Genomic DNA, 21,152 nt, shown 5'->3' on the forward strand with positions numbered 1-21,152 from the left:
AGTTAAGCATCGGACTTCTGCTCAGGTCATGATCTCATGGTTTGTGGGTTCGAGCCCCACATCTGGCCCTGGAGCCTGCTTCGGATTCTGTGTTTCCCTCTCACTCTGCTCCTCCCCTGCTCATACTCTATCTTTCTCTGTCTCTCTCAAAAATAAACATTAAAAAATATATACATATATACTATAAGTACAAAAAAGAAAAGAAAAGGAAAGAAAGAGATCAGTGAGGTTTACCCAGGCCTCACCTAAGAGCAAAAATTCCAGTTCCTCTTCAGAGAATTACCTTCCCACCAACACCTGGGCTGCTCTCCCAGCTTCCTACTGCTGAGAAGAATGAGGGCCTGTATTCCCTCCTGAACTTACTGAGCTGTTCAGTAAGTAACTCCACAAGTAACACAGAATCCTGGCAAATTAAATGGTAGGTAAACATGGGAACAGGATACAGAATAAGTAAACATGAACAGGATACAGCTTTCTTGCAAAAAAAATTTTTTTTAAGCCAATATTTAACAAATGTTACCCCTGATGAAACACATTCATCAGTTGGTTTTTCAGACATTTTTCTGTTTAAGAAAATAGTTTACATTAAGTGTCTCGATATTAAACAGGGCCAGCTTTGAAAATACACTTTTGTTCCTATGTTGGAAGAAAGTACTTGTATAAGTTTATTAAACAGTTAAGTACTAGGTAAAACAGGGCTTGCTTCTGATTTCTGAGAGCTCTTTTGTATTCCTGACGTTAAGCTTATTCTGGGTTCGAAACAGGGTTTGCCCGGTAGATAATGTTGTGCGTGGTGCTAATGAGGAATAAAAGTAATTCTAGAAATGCCTAAGGAAAAACTTTTAATGATTCTTATGCAACACTTGTGAGTTTTGTTGTGTTAAAGATCTGAAAAGTCTTTCACACCAGGTGCTCCTCATTTCCACTGCCGGCCCACCATGGGGCCGGCCCACCGAGATTCCACCTGTCTCCCCTTCCCAAACCTCCAGCTCCCGAAGTTTCCATTCCCGGAGGCGCAGGCAAGCATTCCTCAACTAGGGGATTCCTCTACTGGCTCGGCCCGGCTCCACGTGACCTCCCCTAACACCTGTATACTGCTTTCAGCTCACAGCGCCCCCATCCCCTCCGCCAGGTACCGACCCAGCCCGGCTCCCCCCTCCCCCAGGAGGTCACGATCCCGGTGCGAGCCTCGCTCGGGCCGGCAGGGGAGGGGCCGAGGCCACGGCCACGGCAGTTGCTCGAGCCCTTGCAGCCTGATTATCACATGACTGGACGGCGGCGGTAGCCGTGGCAGCAGCCGCGCCGGCTCTGCCGGCTCGCCGGGTGGGCTCAGTTCCGCTCACGCAGGAGTCGGGCGCAGAGGGCGGGGAAGGAACCTGCTGCCGCGGCGGTCGCCCAGTCGCTCCCGGAGCGCGCGGCGTCTCCCCGGGCCCGGCCGGCCCGCTCCATGCCGCTCCGTTGCGGAAGTGTAGCGGGGGGAGGCGGCGGCGGCGGCTGCACGGAGCGCGGGAGGCCGGGGCCCGGCCCCCTGCAGCACTAGGCTCCGGGAGCCGCGCGGCGCGCCCCAGCGGCCCGGCTGCCCGTGCGCCCGGCGCCCGCCGCAGCCTGCATGCCCCGCGCTGCGCTTCGTCCGGCCCCCGCCGCCGCCTCCTGCTCGCACCGCTGCTGCCGGGCGCCGGAGTAATATGCTCACCCGAGTGAAATCTGCCGTGGCCAATTTCATGGGCGGCATCATGGCTGGCAGCTCAGGCTCCGAGCACAGCGGCGGCGGCTGTGGAGGCTCGGACCTGCCCCTGCGCTTCCCCTACGGGCGGCCGGAGTTCCTGGGGCTGTCTCAGGACGAGGTGGAGTGCAGCGCCGACCACATCGCCCGCCCCATCCTCATCCTCAAGGAGACCCGGCGGCTGCCCTGGGCCACTGGCTACGCAGAGTGAGTGTAGCGACACCGGCGGCGCCCCTGCTCTCCTCGCGGCCCTTCCCCGCACGGTTCCAGCCCTCCTCTCTCCTCCTTCCTCGGCCTCAGGGCCCTCCAGGGGCTGCCGGCGTCCAGGCCTCGGCGGGGACCTCTTTACTTACACTGGCCATTCCTCTCTTTTCCTACTCCCCCTTCCCCCAACCCCAAGGACGCAGCGTCTCCAGCCCGGGTATGGGTGGTGGATGGTGGGTGGCAGCGCTGGACCGTGGGAAAGCTAAGGTTGCACGGGTCTGTGATTCCGGGGGCTGTGACACTTGGAAGAAAGTGCGTAGAACAGCTTTGCTGAAGTTTGAAACACAGCAGGGAAAGCTGGTATCTGCGCCCACCCTCCCCAAAAGCTTTGCGCCACCGCATGAAGTTTGTGGGGAAGAGTCAGGAGGAGCTGTCGCTGCGCGTGAGTGGGTGGGTGGGTGGGGGGCAATTCGTGTGCAAGGTTACACATATGAGAAGGTCTCAGTTTCTCTGACTTAAGTCTAGGAGCTTGCTCGCTTCTCCTTTAGCGGGTAGTAAACCTCTGCGCGTTCGGTAAGTGCCAGTACTGTTTCCCCCAGTCCTCTGGGAGTGGGAACTTATTTCAGTTGTCTAACGATAGCATTTTGGTAATCAGCTTTGGCGATTAAGCGAGCGTTTGAGTGATTTACTATTTCAAGAACCGATTCAGTTAGGTTGACGACCTGGAGTGGAACTGGGAAAGGAGGGAGGTTTTAATGGCCTCCCCGCCTCCCCAGCTACTCCTCCATTGACTATTAATGACCATCTTATGAATGATAGGATAAGTAAGGTTTCTCCTCCTACTCATCTTTATGAAACTGGGAAATTGGTAAGGTGGCATTTAGGAGACCAGAGATCAGGGCTTAACAATGACCGGGTGGGTGCACAAGTGCACGCAAAACCCCGGTGCCGGGCACACCTGCCCCTTTTCCTTTAACTCCATCTGCTCCATGATCTTGGCCCTCCCCTCTCCGCGAACAGCATCGCTCGCAGATTGGTTCACCCGGGAACCAATCGGCTCTCCCGACGCCTGGGCGCTTCGATGCTGACCCTGTTCTGGTGGCCCGGATACTCGCGAGCAGGCAGGGTTCCCGACGCCCCGGGTTCCGGTGCGAGACGGGGCTTGCAAGACGCTCTGCTTAGAGTCTCGTTTTCTTTTTTTCCTTTCCTTTTCATCATACGACCTTTTCTCCGTGGTTTTTAATAGAAGAGAATAAATGGGGAGAGACTACTGGAATATAAAAGATGGTGACAAAACGCAGTGAGAAGGTTGGGTGCTAAAACAATAACCATTAACACATAATAAGGGACAAGCCTGGTTAGGGAATGTTGTGTGTGTGTGTGGGGGGGGGGGGGGAGTACCAGATAGCCTTATAATTTATAGGAGAATCCAAAGCAAAGATAAACACCTGTGTAAGGAAGAAATGCCTGTCCATACATACCAAACACCTTTTCTTGAGTGAAATTAAAAAAAAAAAAAAAATGTATAAAGCCCATTTAGACGCACTGCAAGGCAAAACAGGTCGGAGGCATACTGTGTCCTACAATTGTGTCAGGTGGGGGACTTGTGCTTGCCAAAAAACCTGAACAACCCAGCCAGTTGTCGCTCCAGTGGGATTTACAGGGTGAGAGCATGTGTCTGAGGGGCAGAATGACAAGGAGATAGTGAGAAAGTCATGAGAAGTAGGAAGGAAGATGTTATAACCCATGTGGAAGCTCTCTGGGCACGATAAAAGGAGGACCTCAAACGGGAAGAAAAGGAAAGGGGAATAAAAACCAGTTTCAGAATGTTTGGTTCCTATGGCAGGCACGTGATATGCTCAGGAGTGTAAAGAATATAAGGGACTCTGAAATGAGAGTTGTAGCAGGGATGGATGGGAGGGGCTACACCTCCTCCTAGCTAGGCCTCCATTTCCTTATCTCTAAGAAGTTTGACTTTTCCTAGACCCAGATGTGAGGGATGTTCAGTTTGAAGGTTAGAAGGACCCCTGTAAAAGTCTTTAATTTTAAAAATCAGTTATTTTTTAAAATAAAAAAATTTTTTTGAATCTTTGTTTTTGAGAGAGAGAGAGCACGAGTGAGCAGGGAAGGAACAGAGAGGGAGACACAGAATCCAAAGCAGGCTCCAGGCACAGAGCCAGACGTGGGGCTCAAACTCACCAACCGTGAGATCATGACCTGAGCCCAAGTCGGACGCTTAACTGACTGAGCTCCCCGGGCACTCCTAAAAACTACTTATTAAACGCTCACTGGGTTAAGTGACTTGGACTTTTGATTTCAACTCACGTCACTATCTCACAGTTGGTGAGTTGGAGCCCCATACTGGGATCTGTGCTGACAGCGTGGGGCCTGCTTGGGATTCTCTCTCTCCCTCCCCACACATAGTCTCACGTGTGTGCTCTCTCTCTCAAAAATAAATAACTAAACATTAAAAAATAAAGAGTGGATTAAAATATTAAAAATATTAGTTGTGAAACTAGTACATACTTGTGAATTCAAGCAAAGACCTATACCTTTACAAATGTAGGTACCCCCCCCCACTCCCTTTAGGGTTAGTAACTGTTTAGTGTTTGGTGCGTGTGCCTTTCTAGACTTCTTTGAATGCACTTATAAATATGCATCATGTGTTTCTTTTTTCTTCCCACGATAGACTCCTACTGAGTATGTTATTCTGTAGCATTTTCAGAAAACGCTATGTCATGGACTTTATTCCAAGTCAATACATACAGAATTGCCTCATTCTTTTAAAGTATATACATAGTACTAATAATAGCTAACAATAGGTGCTTACTGTTTAGTACTTTCACTGTTTGCAGCTTTGTATCATATCATTTGATTCTCGCAACAACCCTATAAAGTAGGCAGTAGCATTTGCATTTTCTATAAAACAGAATATATATATATATGACAGAATATATATGTAACAGAATATATATATATAAAATAAGACACAGGCAATGAATGATTAAGCAATATATATCTACATATATAAGCAATATATATGTAACAGAATGTGTATATGATATATATATAGTATATATAAAATAAGGCACAGAGGCAATGAATGATTAAGCAACTTTCCCAGAGTCCTACCACCTTAACAGAGCCTGTATTTGAACCCAAGCATGATTCCACAGCCCACAATACCAAACTGCCTTCTTACAGGGTATTAAACTATGGTGCATTTATCTATAGCCAGGATTAAGCACTGTTATCTTGTCCCCTCCCTTTGCCAGATGTCAGATGTACTGTACCACTTCCTCAAACCTTGAACTGTACTTACTCTTCCTGAAAACACACATCCTGAATGATCAAAATGTCTGAAATAGAGAAGGGGAGAGAAAGATCTGTAGGGCTATGATCAGACGCTGCTACCAGTAACACTGCCCTTTACTATAGTATTTCATGGAAGGAGGAATTCCCTTTGTTCTAGAAGGTACCTAAGAGAGAGAGAATTGGTAAAGAGATTGCTCACAGAGTAGGGACCAGGGGGATGCTATGAATCAAGGTCTGAATCAGAAGGGATTTGCTTACCCTTCCAGAAAGTGAGTTACTTTCAATGCCTTCCTGGGGAGGAAGAATTGGCATCTCCGTGTTTGAGCAGTTAGAGGACAGTTGAACTCTAGGTCTGACCTTTTGGACGATAGAAAAATTAAGGATAAATGTTCTATTTTTTGCCACTTCTTGTTAATCCTTTTCAAGCAGAGATTCTCTGTAGGTTATAGGCCTAGAGAATTAGCTTAAGAAATCCCTGTAAGACTTGAGGATCCAGAAACTGAAGACCCTCACTTATTAATTCAGTATTTATTGGCGTTGTGCTGAATGGAATTTCCTGGCTCCTCAAAAAGCTTTCTATTGTGGCTGAAGATTTTAGCCACTTGATTAAGGGCTATATGCTAGGTTGTAAGACTCTGTAAGGTGTTACAGTTAAAAAATAACATCCACAGAGCTCACATCTTTTAAAAAAAAATGGATTAAAAAGTTTTCTTTTTTAGTTTGGCTTTGAAATTATGGAGTTAGACTGTTAGATTTGCTCAGAGAGAGCCCATGGGAAACAACAGTTTGACCCAGGGACCCCCCACAGGGCAGCTACTTCCCTTCTCTCTCCATGACTTTAAACTTTTTTTTTTTTAAAGTTAGGCTTATTTTTTTTTGAGAGAGAGAGCAGGCCAGCAGGGGAGGGGCACAGAGAAAGGAGAACAGAGGGTGTGTGGGGCTTGAACTCATGAACTGAGAGATCATGGCCTGAGCTGAAATTGGCCGCTCAGAGCCCCCCAGGCATCCCTCTCTCTCAAACTTTAAATCCCACCCAAGTGGTTCCTGTGTTTCAGGGACGTGGAAGTTGATTTGGTTTTTAATGGATTAGGAGCCCATTTTGACTTCTTCCCAGCTTGTCCAACCTTACTGTCATCAGTGGTCAGCTGCACTTACAAGTGGATATGGAGTTCATGCCCGAAACTACCGCAGCAGAAAACACCAGAGAACGTGTAGTAGTCTGTATATGAAAGCATCATATTCACGTTTTTGTCAGGGATAAGTTTTTGCTTGTACAGAAATCGGTAATTACAGTAGCATTTTACTTGGGGTATAGCTACAACTATACAATTCTCTTTATTTATTTGTGTTTATTTTTGAGATACAGAGCATGAACGGGAGAGGGGTGGAGGGAGAGGAAGACAGAGAATCTGAAACAGGCTCCAGGCTCTGAGCTGTCAGCACAGAGCCCGATGTGGGGCTCGAAGCCACAAACTGTGAGATCATGACCTGAGCCAAAGTCGGACGCTTAACCTACTGAGCCACCCAGGCGCCCCTCGTTGTTGTTGTTGTTGTTTTTTCCCCCTAGTATCTTTCTTATAAAAGTGACCCAGGCATGGGTACAAAAAAAAACTATTTTAAGTTCTTTGTGTCTCATAGTGTTCAAAATTGTGATGAAATAGCCTTGTTTAAATCCAGCAAATAGCCCACACGCATTTAGATTTGTTTTGGAATCTGTAGGCTGTTCTGCCTCCCCAGCTATTGGCACTAATTAACAATCACCAGTGAATCACGTTGGTTGTCTGTGAGGTTGTGATGACAGAGAAACCACTATTTCTCTCTTGATCCAAAGCTCAGAAATCCCCTGGCCTTTATTTTTTCTTCTGACCTCCTCTAGCACAGCCACCCCTCTTACACCTCTTAGCAGAGCTCCTGCCTGGGAACTTCCTGTTTAACTTTTACAGCGGAAGAATCTTGAGGTTCTCTACTTCTTCTTCTATAAAGATAAAAAGGAATGGATTGTGGAGGAAGGTGTCTCATTTAACAAAACTCTCCATAGCACTTACTTGCAGATGAATTAAAAGTTCAGAGTGGCCTAAAACATGTCACCTGCCTTTCTGGTAACCTGCAGAAGGTATTCATTTCCTATTTTAAAGCAGGTGGTTAAGCTCTCCTCCATTTTTCAGATTGAACACAGTGAAGTCTTCTCTGGGATGGAGCTTCTGGGCTGTCCCTTAGGAACCTGGATCAGTTTCCTTCAAAGACTAGTGATGCTTTTGGCAGAGGATTTAACCGTTCTGAGGGGTTGTGTTTATTCTGTGTTTCAGCTTCAGTTAGGTAGACATCTCTGATATTTTCCCACCACACAGTGCTTCCTAACTATGGTTATGGTAGTACCAGCTGATAAAACTGACTGCATCCTAGAATTGTTTTCTAAAAATATATTATTGAGGACAAATTTTTATTGAGATATAATTGACATTAATTTCAGATGTGTAGCATAATGATTCCACATCTGTATATATTGTGAAATCACAATAAATCTAGTTAACACCCATCGCCACACATAGTTACAATTCTTGTGTGTGATGAGAACTTTTAAGATTTGCTCTTAGCAACTTCAAATGTACAAGACAGTATTATTAACTGTAGTCATCACCCTGTGCATTACCTTTTGACCACCTTAACCCATTTTTGTACACCCTTCCCAACCGTTCACCAATCTATTCTCTGTATCTATGAGTTTTTGTTTTTTTTTTTTAAGATTTACACACATAAGTGAGGTAATATAGTATTTGTCTCGGACTTGTTTCACTTAGCATAATGCCTCAAGGTCCACCTATGTTCTCACAAATGGCAAGATTTCCTTTTGTATGGCCAAAAATACTCCATTGGGTGTATATATCTATATATGAAATATATATGTATAAAATGTATATGATATGTAGATACACACCCGCATTTTCTTTATCCATTCATCTATCAATGGGCAATTAGGTTTTTTTCCGTGTCTTGACTATTGTAAATAATGCCACAATGAACATGAAGATGTAGGTATTTTTTTGAGTTAGTATTTTCATTTCCTTTGGATAAATACCTAGAAGTGGAATTGCTGGATCATATGGTAATTAGATTTTTAATTTTCTGAGGAAACTTCCATACTGTTTCCCATAGTGCACCAATTTACATTCCCACCAACGGTGCACAAGTGTTCCCTTTTTTCCCCACATTCTAACCAGCGCTTGTTATTTCTTGTTCTTTTGATCATAGCCATTCTAACAGGTATAAGCTGATATCTCATTGTGGTTTTAGTTTGCATATCCCTGAGGGTTAGTGATGTTGGGTACGTTTTCATGTTGGCTATCTGTATGTCTTCTTTGGAAAAAAAAATCCATTCAGATTCTCTGCCCATTAAAAAAAAATGAGATTTTTTAAATTTAAATTAAAAATTTTTTTTTTGCTATTGAGTTGGATGAGTTTTTTCTGTATTTTGGATACTAACCCCTTATCAGATATATGGCTAACACATATTTTCCTGCATTCAGTAAGGTCCCTTTTCATTTTGTTGATGGTTTCCCTTGCTGTGCAGAAGCTTTTTAGTTTGAATAGTCTCACTTGTTTAATTTTGCTTCTGTTGCCTTTGCTTTTGGTGTCACACCAAAAAATTGTTGCCAAGATCCAGGTTGAGGAGCTTACCACCTATGTTTTCTTCTAGGAGTTTTATGGTTTCAGCTAGCATTCAAGTCTTTAATCCATCTTGAGTTAATGCTTGTGTCTGCTGTACGATAGTGGTCCAGTTTCTTTCTTTTGCATGTGGCTGTCTAGTTTTCCCCCACACCACTCATTGAAGAGACTGACTTCCCCCCCATCATGTATTCTTGGCTCCTCTGTCATAAATTGGCCATCTATGTATGTATGGGTTTATTTCGGTGTTCTCTGCTCTATTTACCTATGTGTCTGTTTTTATGCCAATACTGTGCTATTTTAATTGCTGTGGCCTTATAATATAGTTTGAAATCAGGAAGCGTGATGCCTCCAGTTTTGTTCTTCTTTCTCAAGATGTGTTGGGCCATTTGGGGTCTTTTGTGGCTCCATACATATTTTAGGATGGTTCCAGTTGTGTGAAAAATGTCTTTGGAATTTTGATAGAGGAACTGCATTGAATCTGTAGATTGCTTCGGGTAGTCTGGACATTTCAACAGTGTTTTTTCTAATCCATGAGCATGGAGTGTCTGCCATTTGTATTTTCTTCACTTTCTTTCATCAGTGTCTGATAGTTTTTAGTGACAGTTCTGTCACTTCTTTGGTTAAATTTACTTCCAGGTATTTTATTCTTTGGTGTGTAGTTGTAAGTGGAATTGTTTTCTTAAGTTCTCTTTCTGATAGTTCATTATTAGTGTATAGAAATACAACTGATTTTTGCATATTGATTTTGTATCTTGTAACTTGACTGCATGTGTTTATCCCAACAGGTTTTTGGTGGTCTTTAGGGTTTTCTATTTATATCATGTCATTTGCAAATAGTGTCAGTCTTTATGTCTCCCTTTCTGATGGGGATGCTCTTTCTTTGCTTTTTTTTTTTTTCTTTCTTTCTTTCTGCCTAATTGTTCTAGCTAGGACTTCTAGTACTGTGTTGAATAAAAGTGGTGAGGGACACCTGGGTGGCTCAGTCAGTTAAACCTCTGACTCTTGGTTTTGGCTCAGGTTATGATCTCATGGTTTGTGAGTTTGAGCCCCACATTGGGCTCTTTGCTGACAGTGTGGAGCCTGCTTGGGATTCTCTCTCTCCCTCTCTTTCTTCCCTTCTCCTACTCACTCTGCTCTCTCAAAATAAATAAATAAACTAAAAAAAAAAAAAAAAGTGGTGAGAGTAGACATCCTTGCCTTGTTCTGGATCTTAAAGGAAGAACTTTCAGCTTACCACCAGTGAGTAGTGAGTATGATGATAGCTGTGGGCTTGTCATAGATGACCTTTATTACATTGAGATACATTACCTCTATACCAATTTTGTTGAGAGCTTTTATCAGAAATGGATACTGACTATTGTCAAATGCTTTTTCTCCATCTGTTGAGATAATCATGTGATTTTTATCCTTCATTTTGTTACTGTGTATTATATCAATTGATTTGTGTGTATTGAACCATCCTTGGATCCCTGGAATAAATCCCACTTGATCATGGTGTGTGATCCTTTTAATGTGTTGTTGAATTCAGTTGGCTAATATATTGTTGAGCTTTGCATCTATGTTCAGGAGGAATATTGGCCTCTAATTGTCTTTTCTTGTGGTGTCCTTGTCTGGTTTCAGTATCGAGGTAATGTTGGCTTTGTAAAATGTATTTGGAAGTGTTCCCTCTTCTGTTATTTGGAAGATTGAGAAAGAAGGACGAATTATTTTTTAAAGGAAGATGTCTTTTAATTGTAGATGTTTTGGTTGTTGTTGGAGTTGTCTTTATGCTTTGTTCTGATTTGTCTAAATTTGAACAGAGGATTGATCCCCCCACCCCCTTTGAATTTATGCCATCCTCTTTCAGGAAATAAACACTATTCATCTTCCATTCTCTCAGGGAAAGAGTGGCATTCCTACTGTGTGTCAGGTGTCAGGTATGGGTCCTATTCTGGGCCCATAATATAAGACATAGTCATTGTTCTCATGAAAATTTTTATGTCATAGTCTTTTCCCCTTTAGTGTCATTCTTTGAAATTAAAGTGAAATCATGGACTAATCAGGTGGTAAGAGGCCAGCATTGGAGAAGGTGGGTGCAGGGAGGTCATTTGTTTTATTTTTAATGTCTTAATGCTTCTGGGAAATTTCAAATCTCAGCATTTGAAATCATGGTGTCTTTAAGTCCTACTAAGGAAGTAAACTGTTCTTTCCAGCAAACATTGTGATTAGCTGTCAAGTTCTCTGTACCTGGAGGTCCCAAGACCTTTATATATATCTATATAAAGGTATGACTAAAAAAAAATTATTGTAACTCTTGTTAAAATGGTAAGGAATATGTTTTTCAAGACTGTTGCAATAGGGGCACTTTATTTTTTTTAATTTTTTTTTCATGTTTATTTCTGAGACAGAGACAGAGCATGAGTGGGGGAGGGGCAGAGAGAGAGGGAGACACTGAATCCGAAGCAGGCTTCAGGCTCCAAGCTGTCAGCACAGAGCCCAACGCGGGGTTTGAAGATCATAACCTGAGCCGAAGTCAGACGCTCAACCAACTGAGCCACCCAGATGCCCCAGGGGCATTTTAATAGAGGAAAAGAGATCAGACTCAACTCCAAATACAGCAAAGAGAGCTGGGAATTAATAGCCAATGAGCAGCATGAGGATGTTAGTGGGTGGAAAATTACTGGGAAGAGACCTCATGGGTAGGGGAGATTCTTGTGAAGGCAGGTCAAGGGCTTACACATCAAGGTAGGAGAGGAGATTGATCATATATGAAAAGTGATCAGATTTGACTGCTAAGTGGGAACCTAAAGAACCAAGTCTATTATCTGCCATTACCAACATATCATGTAATAAAGGATATTTAAAAACCAGAAGAGTTGGGGCACCTGGGTGGCTTAGTCGGTTGAGCATCCCGCTCTTGATTTTGGCTCAGGTCATGATTCTAGGATTGTGGGATTGAGCCCCTATGTGGGGCTCCATGCTGAGAGTGGAGCCTGCTTGAGGTTTTCTCCCCCCCCCCCTTCACCATCTCCCCTGCTCTTTCTCTCTCACTCTTTCAAAATAAATATATAAAAATAGAAGAGCAGAGGCAAATAATCTCAGCAAAAAATAGTTTTTTAGTTTTTTTGAAAATGCTATGATAATTGCTATTTTCCTAATTTTTCACAGACCTATAAGACCACATATTTTACCTGCCCTAGAGGACTCCTAAGGCATTATCCACTTTTAAACCTTGAGAGTTTCTGGGGTTCAGCTAAGAACCAGTATCTTTTCCAGGCTGAGGTCTTTCCAGGGGGGCCTACTCTCATCTTTATTGTGATTACAGTTTTGAATTATTTTTCCCCAGCACTTGATTATGAAAATTTTCAAACATGCACAAAGTTGAAACCATTATGCACTTAGCACCGATAAGGCCACCATCCGGATTCTACAGTGCACATTTTGCTGTATTTGCTTATTCATTTGCCTAGACATCAGTCTATTATTATTTTTAAGTGTATGTTTCCTTTAGTCCAATGGCTTTGATTTCATGCTATTAAGGTATTTTCTACAGTAAATTAAAAATTTGGATTGAGTACCTATGACATTCTCGAGAAAACCACCAAACAATTGGGTCCTCACCCATGCACGGGGAGCCAACCTAGATTTAATTTTTATACCCTTGGCATACTACAAATGATCCCTCAGTCCGTATGCTTGCCATACCTTAGCATTCACATAACTGAGAACTTCAGATGGGGTCCAGCTGAAAATGAGAAATAGATGACCTATTTCTTTGCTGTGCTCCTGTTTAATTAAATCAGTAGGAAATTTGCTTAAAACTGAAATTGTTGCTGTTGTCAGCTGGTGGCCAGTGAGGGGAATACGGTGAGGAGTAGTCTGTTTTGTTAAGACTTCAGAAGGTATTGCTTGAAAAGTGCTGATGATAAACACTCCGTTGTGCTGTTTTCCTTATTTCTGAGATAGATGTCTGCTAGGAGGCTTAGTACCTGCCTAATTACTCTTTTTTTCTGGGATGGTTCCATCAGTTGGGTTTTCTGGAATGTGAATCAATAGTGTTTTTTGTTTTTTTGTGGTTTTTTTTTTTTTTTTGCTTATACTGTTTCTGATTTATGTTTACAGCTGTTTATAGAAAACTAAGTGCTTACCTATCCGTATTTTCTGTGCGGACTTTGTGCTTCCTTCTTAGCGAGAATAATGATGCCACCAGTTAACATCTGTATAGCTCTTGATGCCTATTAAGGTCCTGCCATGTAGACTTAAATGTAAGCATCTGTTCTCCATGTTTAATAGAAGAGGAAAACAAGGCTCTGAGAGAATCCAAGTTACTTTAGCATCTCCTACAGTCCCACGATTCTGACGACCATCATGGAATCACTGAACCTGATCATTCACTGTGTGAAGTTACTCATTAATAAAAAGACATCTTAGTCCTATAAACAAAATGTCAGAGAACAGAGTAAAGAATACATTTTATTACTCAAAGGAAATTAATAAGGCTTAATCACCAGGTGGCTTTATTTTTTTTATTTTTTATTTTTAAAAATTTTTTTTTCAACGTTTATTTATTTTTGGGACAGAGAGAGACAGAGCATGAACGGGGGAGGGGCAGAGAGAGAGGGAGACACAGAATCGGAAACAGGCTCCAGGCTCTGAGCCATCAGCCCAGAGCCTGACGCGGGGCTCGAACTCACGGACCGCGAGATCGTGACCTGGCTGAAGTCGGACGCTTAACCGACTGCGCCACCCAGGCGCCCCCAGGTGGCTTTAAGTTGCAGGTTAGCACATCAAGTTTTACACAAAAGGATGCTTTTCAAAGCTTTAAAAAATAGTTCTATTGAGTATAGTAGACTTTCTTAGTATATGTGCATGTCCTGAGAACAACAGTCCAGGTCTTGCCAAATTACCATCTTAACTACAAAGTGCCTTTTTTCATATTTTAATTTTTTGCAAATCCTATAAATCTTAAAAGCAGCCTGTACATTTTATCTGGTGGTATTTTTCTAAAGTTAATCCTATGTTGCACTATCAATAGCTACTTAGAAGTGGGTAATATACTTAGGAATTTGGGATGATGGGACACAAATCATAAGTCAGGTTTTATAAGGGATGCCCTCTTAAAATTTACTTTGGGGGTCCTATTACCTAAGTTCTTTACAAAGCAGAATCAAATTTTAATTTTTTTAATGTTTATTTTTAGGAGGGGTGGGGGAAGGGAGGGAAGGAGGGGCAGAGAGAGAGGGAGACGCAGAATCCAAAGCAGGCTCCAGGCTCTGCGCTGTCAGCACAGAGTCCAACAGGGGGGCTCAAACTCAAGAACTGTGAGATCATGACCTGAGTCGAAGTCGGCTGCTCAGCTGCTCAACCGACTGAGACACCCAGGCGCTCCCAGAATCAAGTTTCAGTGGGACTTTTTTCAGTTACTGGACTTTGGGGGCAAGGCTGGAGCACCAGTGTGGCATTTGTTTGCTGGTCCTTGGCCCCGTGGGCTCTTGCAAGGGCTGTCTTGTGGCGCTCATGCGTCTGTGACTTGCCTGAGTCAGGCCTAATGGAGCCTTGCGGGTAGGGGTAGTGCCATTAATTATCACAGGGCTGCGGGGTGGACAGAGAGATCAATTGCTTGCCAAGCTGAGAGGTCCAAAGTGGTTCGTGTGCTCTACTGTCCTTTCAGCAGGTTGACGAATAAACATTTAAGCTATCAAAAAAAGATGCCTCTTTACCATATGACCTTTTTCATTTAAGTATAGGAAGAAAAAAATCTCCAGTGACTAAATTGATCTTTTTTTTAAATAAAAATGTTGTGGATTATTGAATTCCTGTATTTAAGTGGTCTGTGGTGTACTAGTAGCCATTCTGTGCCTTTTCGAACGTTGACAAATTATGTTTAGAACACACAGCTGGTGAAAATAAATGTTTAGTAGGAAGCACATTTTAAGGTACAGTGAATATGAAGAGCACATAAGAGGATGTGAGGGGTGGGAGGGAACCAAACTGGTATTGCTGTAGAAAGAACTATTAAGAGGATTTTTTTTAATAGAAAAGAGGAAATAACTACAATATTTTGTTGCAAATAAATAGCCTACGAGGACGAACTCTAAAATGCATGCTTGGGAAAAGCAGAGAGCCGTTCTGTCAGCATTTTAGGATGGCGTTCACCCTGTAGAGTAGGGTTTAGAGTAGAGCCAAAGAGCCAGATTACGCAGCATCTTGGCGGCCTTCCCTGTGACCATTACTAATGGGGCCATGCTACCCTGTTGTTAGAACCAGGTGTCCAGAGCTGGGCCGGTGATGCGGCGCAGCAGCAAATGCGGAGAAAAGAGTTGGCAACTCGGACCGCAGCAGCTGGTACTTAATTTTTAAAATATCCAGGTGTCAGATGGGAATTACATGGGCCCATAGTTGAAGCCCTGCCTCTCCTCCTGTCCCCATGTTCCAGCTTATGCGGTCAGTGCCGACAGAGGCCACCTGGCCCTCTCCTGCCGGGCACGCCACCTGAAGCCCTGCCTGATGCTTTGCCCCCCCTGAGAGGCACCACGGGGTGTCCCTGGGCTTCGGTGGAGCCCTGAATTGCATCCAGTTCTGGTTCCCAGCCTCCTCACTGTCATGCACCCTTTTATTTATGTATTTTTCTTGGCTGTATCCCTTTGTGAAAGATTTTAACTAGCCACATCATATCTTTTCATCAGCAGGAAGGGGGAGTGTGATGATGATCACGTTGAACTGGTAACGTTTCGCCCGAAAGCAAAAGATTAACCGTTGTTTCGGTTAATGTGTGAGTCCTTACTGTCCACACTATCCTCCATTTGCTTCTTTTGTACTTCAGTACTTAGAGCAGTTGAGGTTTCCTCTTGCTACCTTCCCAGATCCCTCAGGAGCCTAGACCACAAGCTGAAGCTCTCCCACCAGGCTTGGCGTCTGCACCAGCCCTGAGTTCGCAGATGGTGTTTTCTTTAGGATTCAGATGTGTAACACCTTCCTTGAGCACGTCATTTCCAAGTTTCTGATGTCCTTTTCCTTGTTGAAAACTACGTTTTAATGGTTTTCTTGGCTCGCAGAGTGCCGCAAGTTGCTGGAGAGGCCTGATACTTGTCAGCTGCAAGCTTAATTAAACTCATGCTGAGAATATTATCCTTTTTTTTCTAGCAGAGTTTTGACCCTTGGGCAAAAATTTATCTTGCAAAAAAATTTCTATCCACTAACTACGAGTGAGAAGAATTTAAAAACATCTTTAGCTATCTATTAACCCATCAAGATGGAGAAAGGCCTTGATGAGTCAGGAACACAGAGTTAATTTTTTAAAATCTGTTTTTTTCTCCTTGCAGACTGGATATGCATTCATTGTATCACTTCCAAATTCCCCTAAGTACTACGAAGAATATAAAAATTATCCATAAATCCTATTAGTCATAATTAACTTCAGTTGAGAATTTGTATATATCTCTACATATTTGCATTTATAAAATGGGATAATTCTACATATGGATTAGTAGTTCTTTCACTGCAAGTAAAGTGTCCATGTAAGTAAATATCATACTCTGTCATTGATAATAGCTGCATTATATCCCATTTATGGTTTTAACATTCTTTTTTTCTTGGTAGTAACTTTTTTTTTTTTTTACTATTAAGAACCCTGAGATGAATATCCTTTTAGATCTATATCTATATCTATGATGATATGTGGAGCCCAGTGTGGGGCTTGAACTCACAACCTTGAGATCAAGACCTGAGCTGAGATCAAGAGTTGGGTGCTTAGCCAACTGAGCCACCCAGGTGCCCCTAGGTAAATTTTTGTTAAGCCTTAATTTGAAAGGTGACATTTTTCTGGGGAAAAGGTGCAAAATGGACTTTTCCAGTATTTCTAGTGACATTATTGAATAGTTTGAAAAGACAAATGTTTTGATTGAAAATTGTATTTGAGAAATGTTAGTTATGTACTCTATATTAAACTGCTTTACCAAAGTAGTGTTTTGGTAAGCCAGGCTTACTGATTTAAGAAACATTATTGCTGGGGCACCTGGGTGGCGCAGTCGGTTAAGCGTCCGACTTCAGCCAGGTCACGATCTCGCGGTCCGTGAGTTCGAGCCCCGCATCGGGCTCTGGGCTGATGGCTCAGAGCCTGGAGCCTGTTTCCGATTCTGTGTCTCCCTCTCTCTGTGCCCCTCCCCCGTTCATGCTCTGTCTCTCTCTGTCCCAAAAATAAATAAACGTTGAAAAAAAAAATTAAAAAAAAAAAAAGAAACATTATTGCTGCTTTTTTTGTATTTAGGGTTGAGGTTTGGAAAAATGACCCTTTAGGACTAGCATAAGACCCTCCTGTGAATGATTCTGTCTTCAGAGCTAAAAACACTCATTGGCTGTCATGCTTTTAAGAGATAATCAGTGACAGCTCTTGATTTTACTTAGTTGTTTTAACTTTTAATGGATAATCTTGAGGGAGTGTGGGCATTGTCCTGTGTATTTTAATTTCTCCAGTGCTTAATATAGATTCCTATACATGAATGCTCCAATATCACATGGACCAGAAGTAGTGGACATAATCTATAGTTCCTCTAATTTCAAATGAAAGGAAAATCACTGTTGTTCTGTAGGCTAATTTCAAAATATGTGCCCAACTTCTGGGAACACAACAGTTAATACAGCACTTGTACATTTCATTTATCTATCTGCTCCAATGTTTGTTGGAGGTATTCATGGTATTCTCTGCATCTGGACTTCTCTATGCGGAAACCAGGGAAAAACATACCTAGCTTTCTGACTCAGTGGCCTGTAATGGTAAGTCTATCTGTCTGGATGCTGAGTTCAGAAATCCATTGAAGTTTCTGAACATTATCATTGCTTTCTCTGACCCCATCTGCTCAGCTTTTTTTCCTCTACTTTACTTTGTAGTATTTTTGGTATATTCATAAGGTGACTGCTCATGAATCCTTTCTCTGTGCACAAGCTAAGGCCTTATTGAGTTAGGCACAGTCTAATCTATTTTATCTCTGGATTGGATAATTTATGCTAAAATTTGCAGTTTGCTTTTGAATCAGAAACTCGAAGTCACGCAATTGGCCCATTTCCATCTCTAACTCCAAGCCAGTAACTTCTTATTTAAAGTCATGTACATGTCAATTTGAACTAGTTATTCTGCATTAAATTTTAACTTCATTAATTTATATTCCTATGTTGGTACTGGTTCTTAGGCTGATCCTAAAGAGCTTCTTGTTTTTTGTCAGCTATATATAAAAATGATATTTACTGGAAGTTACAACTGGGAAAATTTAAAAATATTTATAATTTCAGTTCATTTTTAATGAAAAATAATCCTATTTTGCAAGACAACCAGCTTAATAAGAGGAGTGGTTTCCCTATTCACTTGTAAATCTCTCTAGTAACTGGCTTAATAGAAGACAGTTGGATTCTTAACAGCTTATGCATTGAATCTGTTGTATCATCACGCTCATGGGTCAACAGCACTTGGACTCAATGAGAGAAGGGGAAACACCATAGCGTATGATGAAAATTGTTTTAACCTCATGTATCTCTTGAAAGAGTCCGGGAGACTCCAGCCATACTCGAGAAGGGCTGGTGGGGGGTATAGTCAGCATAACTTTTTATCTTTTTTTTTTTTTTAAGTTTATTTATTTTGAGAGGGAGGGAGAGAGAGAGAGCGTGCACAGGCACAAGAGCGCGAGGGAGGAACAGAGAGAGGGAGAGAATGAATTCCAAGCAGCCTCAGCGCTGTCAACACAGAGCCTGATGCAGGCCTTGATCTCACAAAGTGTGAGATCATGACCTGAGCCAAAATCAAGAAGTGGATGCTAAGCTGACTGAGCCACCCAAGGGCTGGGATTTTAAAAAAAAAAATTTTTTTTTAATGTTTATTTTTGAGAGAGCGAGAGGGAGAGCGGGAATGGGGGAGGAGCAGAGAGAAAGGGAGACACAGTATCTGAAGCAGGTTCAAGGCTGTGAGCTGTCAGCACAGAACCAGATGTGGGGCTCGAACCCATGAACCACGAAATCATGACCTGAGCCCAAGTTGGACGCTCAACCGACTGAGCCACCCAGGTGCCTTGAAAGGGATTATTTAGGGGCGCCTGGGTGGCGCAGTCGGTTAAGCGTCCGACTTCAGCCAGGTCACGATCTCGCGGTCCGTGAGTTCGAGCCCCGCGTCAGGCTCTGGGCTGATGGCTCAGAGCCTGGAGCCTGTTTCCGATTCTGTGTCTTCCTCTCTCTCTGCCTCTCCCCCGTTCATGCTCTGTCTCTCTCTGTCCCAAAAATAAATAAACGTTGAAAAAAAAAAATTTAAAAAAAAAAAAAAAAGAAAGGGATTATTTAGTAGTAGCATGGTACTGGACTTTTGTTTGTGTTTTTGGTTTTTGATATCGTTACCACGCATTTGCCATACACGTCACAAGGGCAAAGGAGTGAAAGATGCAGAGGTTTTAACCTTAAATGGCTTACACTCTTGTTAGGAAGATAAATTCATAAAAAGATGAAAATCTATGCGTGGTGCGAAGAGGAGTAGGGTGTTCTGGGAGGAGATTAGTCCTTTGAAGAGGCAGCTTGAGGTCATCTTGGCTCTTCTAACCAGCCTGTGGCTTCAGCAAGCTGGTTCACTGTTTTAGCATTCATTTGGCTTATTTATAAAGTTAGGTCTTTGCCTCTGGCTCCAAGGTGCTGAGAGAGTAAGTATAAGTAGTAGCATAATGGAAGTTGTGTGCTGATTAGTTCGTTTCAGCTGACTTTGATGTAAGATACTTGTGTACGGTTGACAAAAAGTAAAGCTTTACCATTTGCCTTATTTGCTAATTTATCTTAAGTCCTTGAGGGATCTGTTGGCTGAATTTGCATTTTAGCAAAAGGTGGAAGTGAATTGAAAATTTAATTACATTTGACTTCATGATACAAACTTCTAGATCCAACAGAGGGACAAACCAAGAATGATACATATAGTGGCAAGTCAGCCTCTCTTCTGGGGAAGTTGCCTGCCCTCTCCAGCCTATGGGGCACTGAAGGAATGAATGCTAAGCACAGGTTGTAACATTGTTTCTAGGGAAAAAAAAAAACAAAACAAAAAACCTTAAGGGGCATCAGGTGGCTCAGTCAGTTAAGCCTGTGACTTACGCTCAGGTCCTGATCTCCTGGTTTGTGGGTTCCAGCCCCGTGTCAGGCTCTGTGCTGACAGCTCGGGGCCTGGAGCCTGCTTGGATTCTGTGTCTCCCTCTCTGTCTCTCTGCCCCTTCTCCGCATGCACGCACTCTTGTGCGCTCTCAAAAATAAATAAATATTAAAAAAAAAAATTGACAGCCTACATGGATTAAAAGGGACTAGAGTTTTGGGGTTTTTTCCCCTTGAATTCTTTTAAGAGTAATGATGCAGTTACTGTATCTGTCCAGAAAAGTTGTGATTTGAAGTGTTTGGAAGGAGAAATGTTTCAAAATTTTATCAGTGAAGCAGGTAAAATTAAGGTGGTGAGGATTCCATTATAATTGGTTCCCATTGCTTCCGCTCAGTCCTTTTCTGAGGCATGGTTCAGTTATAGCCAAACTATAATTTGTAAAGTATGTGGATGCCTGAGTAGTGTCTATAAAAAGGTGTTTTTTGTTTTTAAAATTTTTTTTAATGTTTATTATTTTGAGAGAGAAAAAGAGCATGAGCGAGGGAGGGGCAGAGAGAGAGGCACACACACATACAGAATTCAAAGCAGGCTCCAGGCTCTGAGCTGTCAGCACAGAGCCCAACATGGGGCTTGAACTTGTGAACGACAGGATCATGATGTGAGCTGAAGTCAGTCATGACCTGAGGTGAAGTCAGTCGCTTAACAGATTGAGCCACCCAGGCGCCGCTGTTTTTGTTTTTTTTTAATGTGAAATTGGTTGAAATCTCTGGATCCTTCCAGAAAAAAAAAAAAAAAGGAATGAAGATCAGAACCAATTTTGAATTTAGTCTGTCAGCCTGAGGGTGGGTGACCTGAGGACATCTCCGAAGTTCTCAGAATTGTGCTGTCGCTTGGTGCAGAGCTAATGTTCTTTGCTTTGGCAGTTAAATTGCTGTGGAAAGCAGCTGTACTTGATGTAACTTTAATCAATACCTTGTACTTCTGTGTGGCCCCATAGCTACGGTACCGCTCTATTCTGCTCAGCATCTCTGGCCTAAGAGTAAAGGACACAAGGTCTTGCTTGAAGGTTGGGTTTTGAAAACTCATGGAAGCCAAATTATATTTTAAAAGCCCTGGGAAGCTTGCTACTTGAAATCGGTCACTGCAAGCACCTGTTTTCTC

General features: G+C 42.7%; 1 protein-coding gene across 3 annotated transcripts in view; it reads left to right on the plus strand.

Annotated features, from left to right (window-relative positions):
• Positions 1–1,190: 1,190 nt before the first annotated feature.
• The window catches only part of PPM1H (protein phosphatase, Mg2+/Mn2+ dependent 1H), a 264,640-nt gene continuing 244,678 nt past the window's right edge, over positions 1,191–21,152 (plus strand). The window contains exon 1 of one of the 3 annotated variants that reach the window (XM_086712926.1): positions 1,191–1,930. In XM_086712926.1, the coding sequence (XP_086569052.1) occupies positions 1,686–1,930 (245 nt within the window). In that variant the 5' untranslated portion in view covers positions 1,191–1,685. The remainder of the gene's footprint in view (positions 1,931–21,152) is intronic. The other 2 variants (XM_086712925.1, XM_086712924.1) reach the window with 2 other exon arrangements.

The sequence above is a fragment of the Puma concolor genome, chromosome B4 (assembly GCF_028749965.1).
Source record: "Puma concolor isolate L17-30 chromosome B4, mPumCon1.1.hap2, whole genome shotgun sequence".
Lineage (NCBI taxonomy): Eukaryota > Metazoa > Chordata > Mammalia > Carnivora > Felidae > Puma > Puma concolor.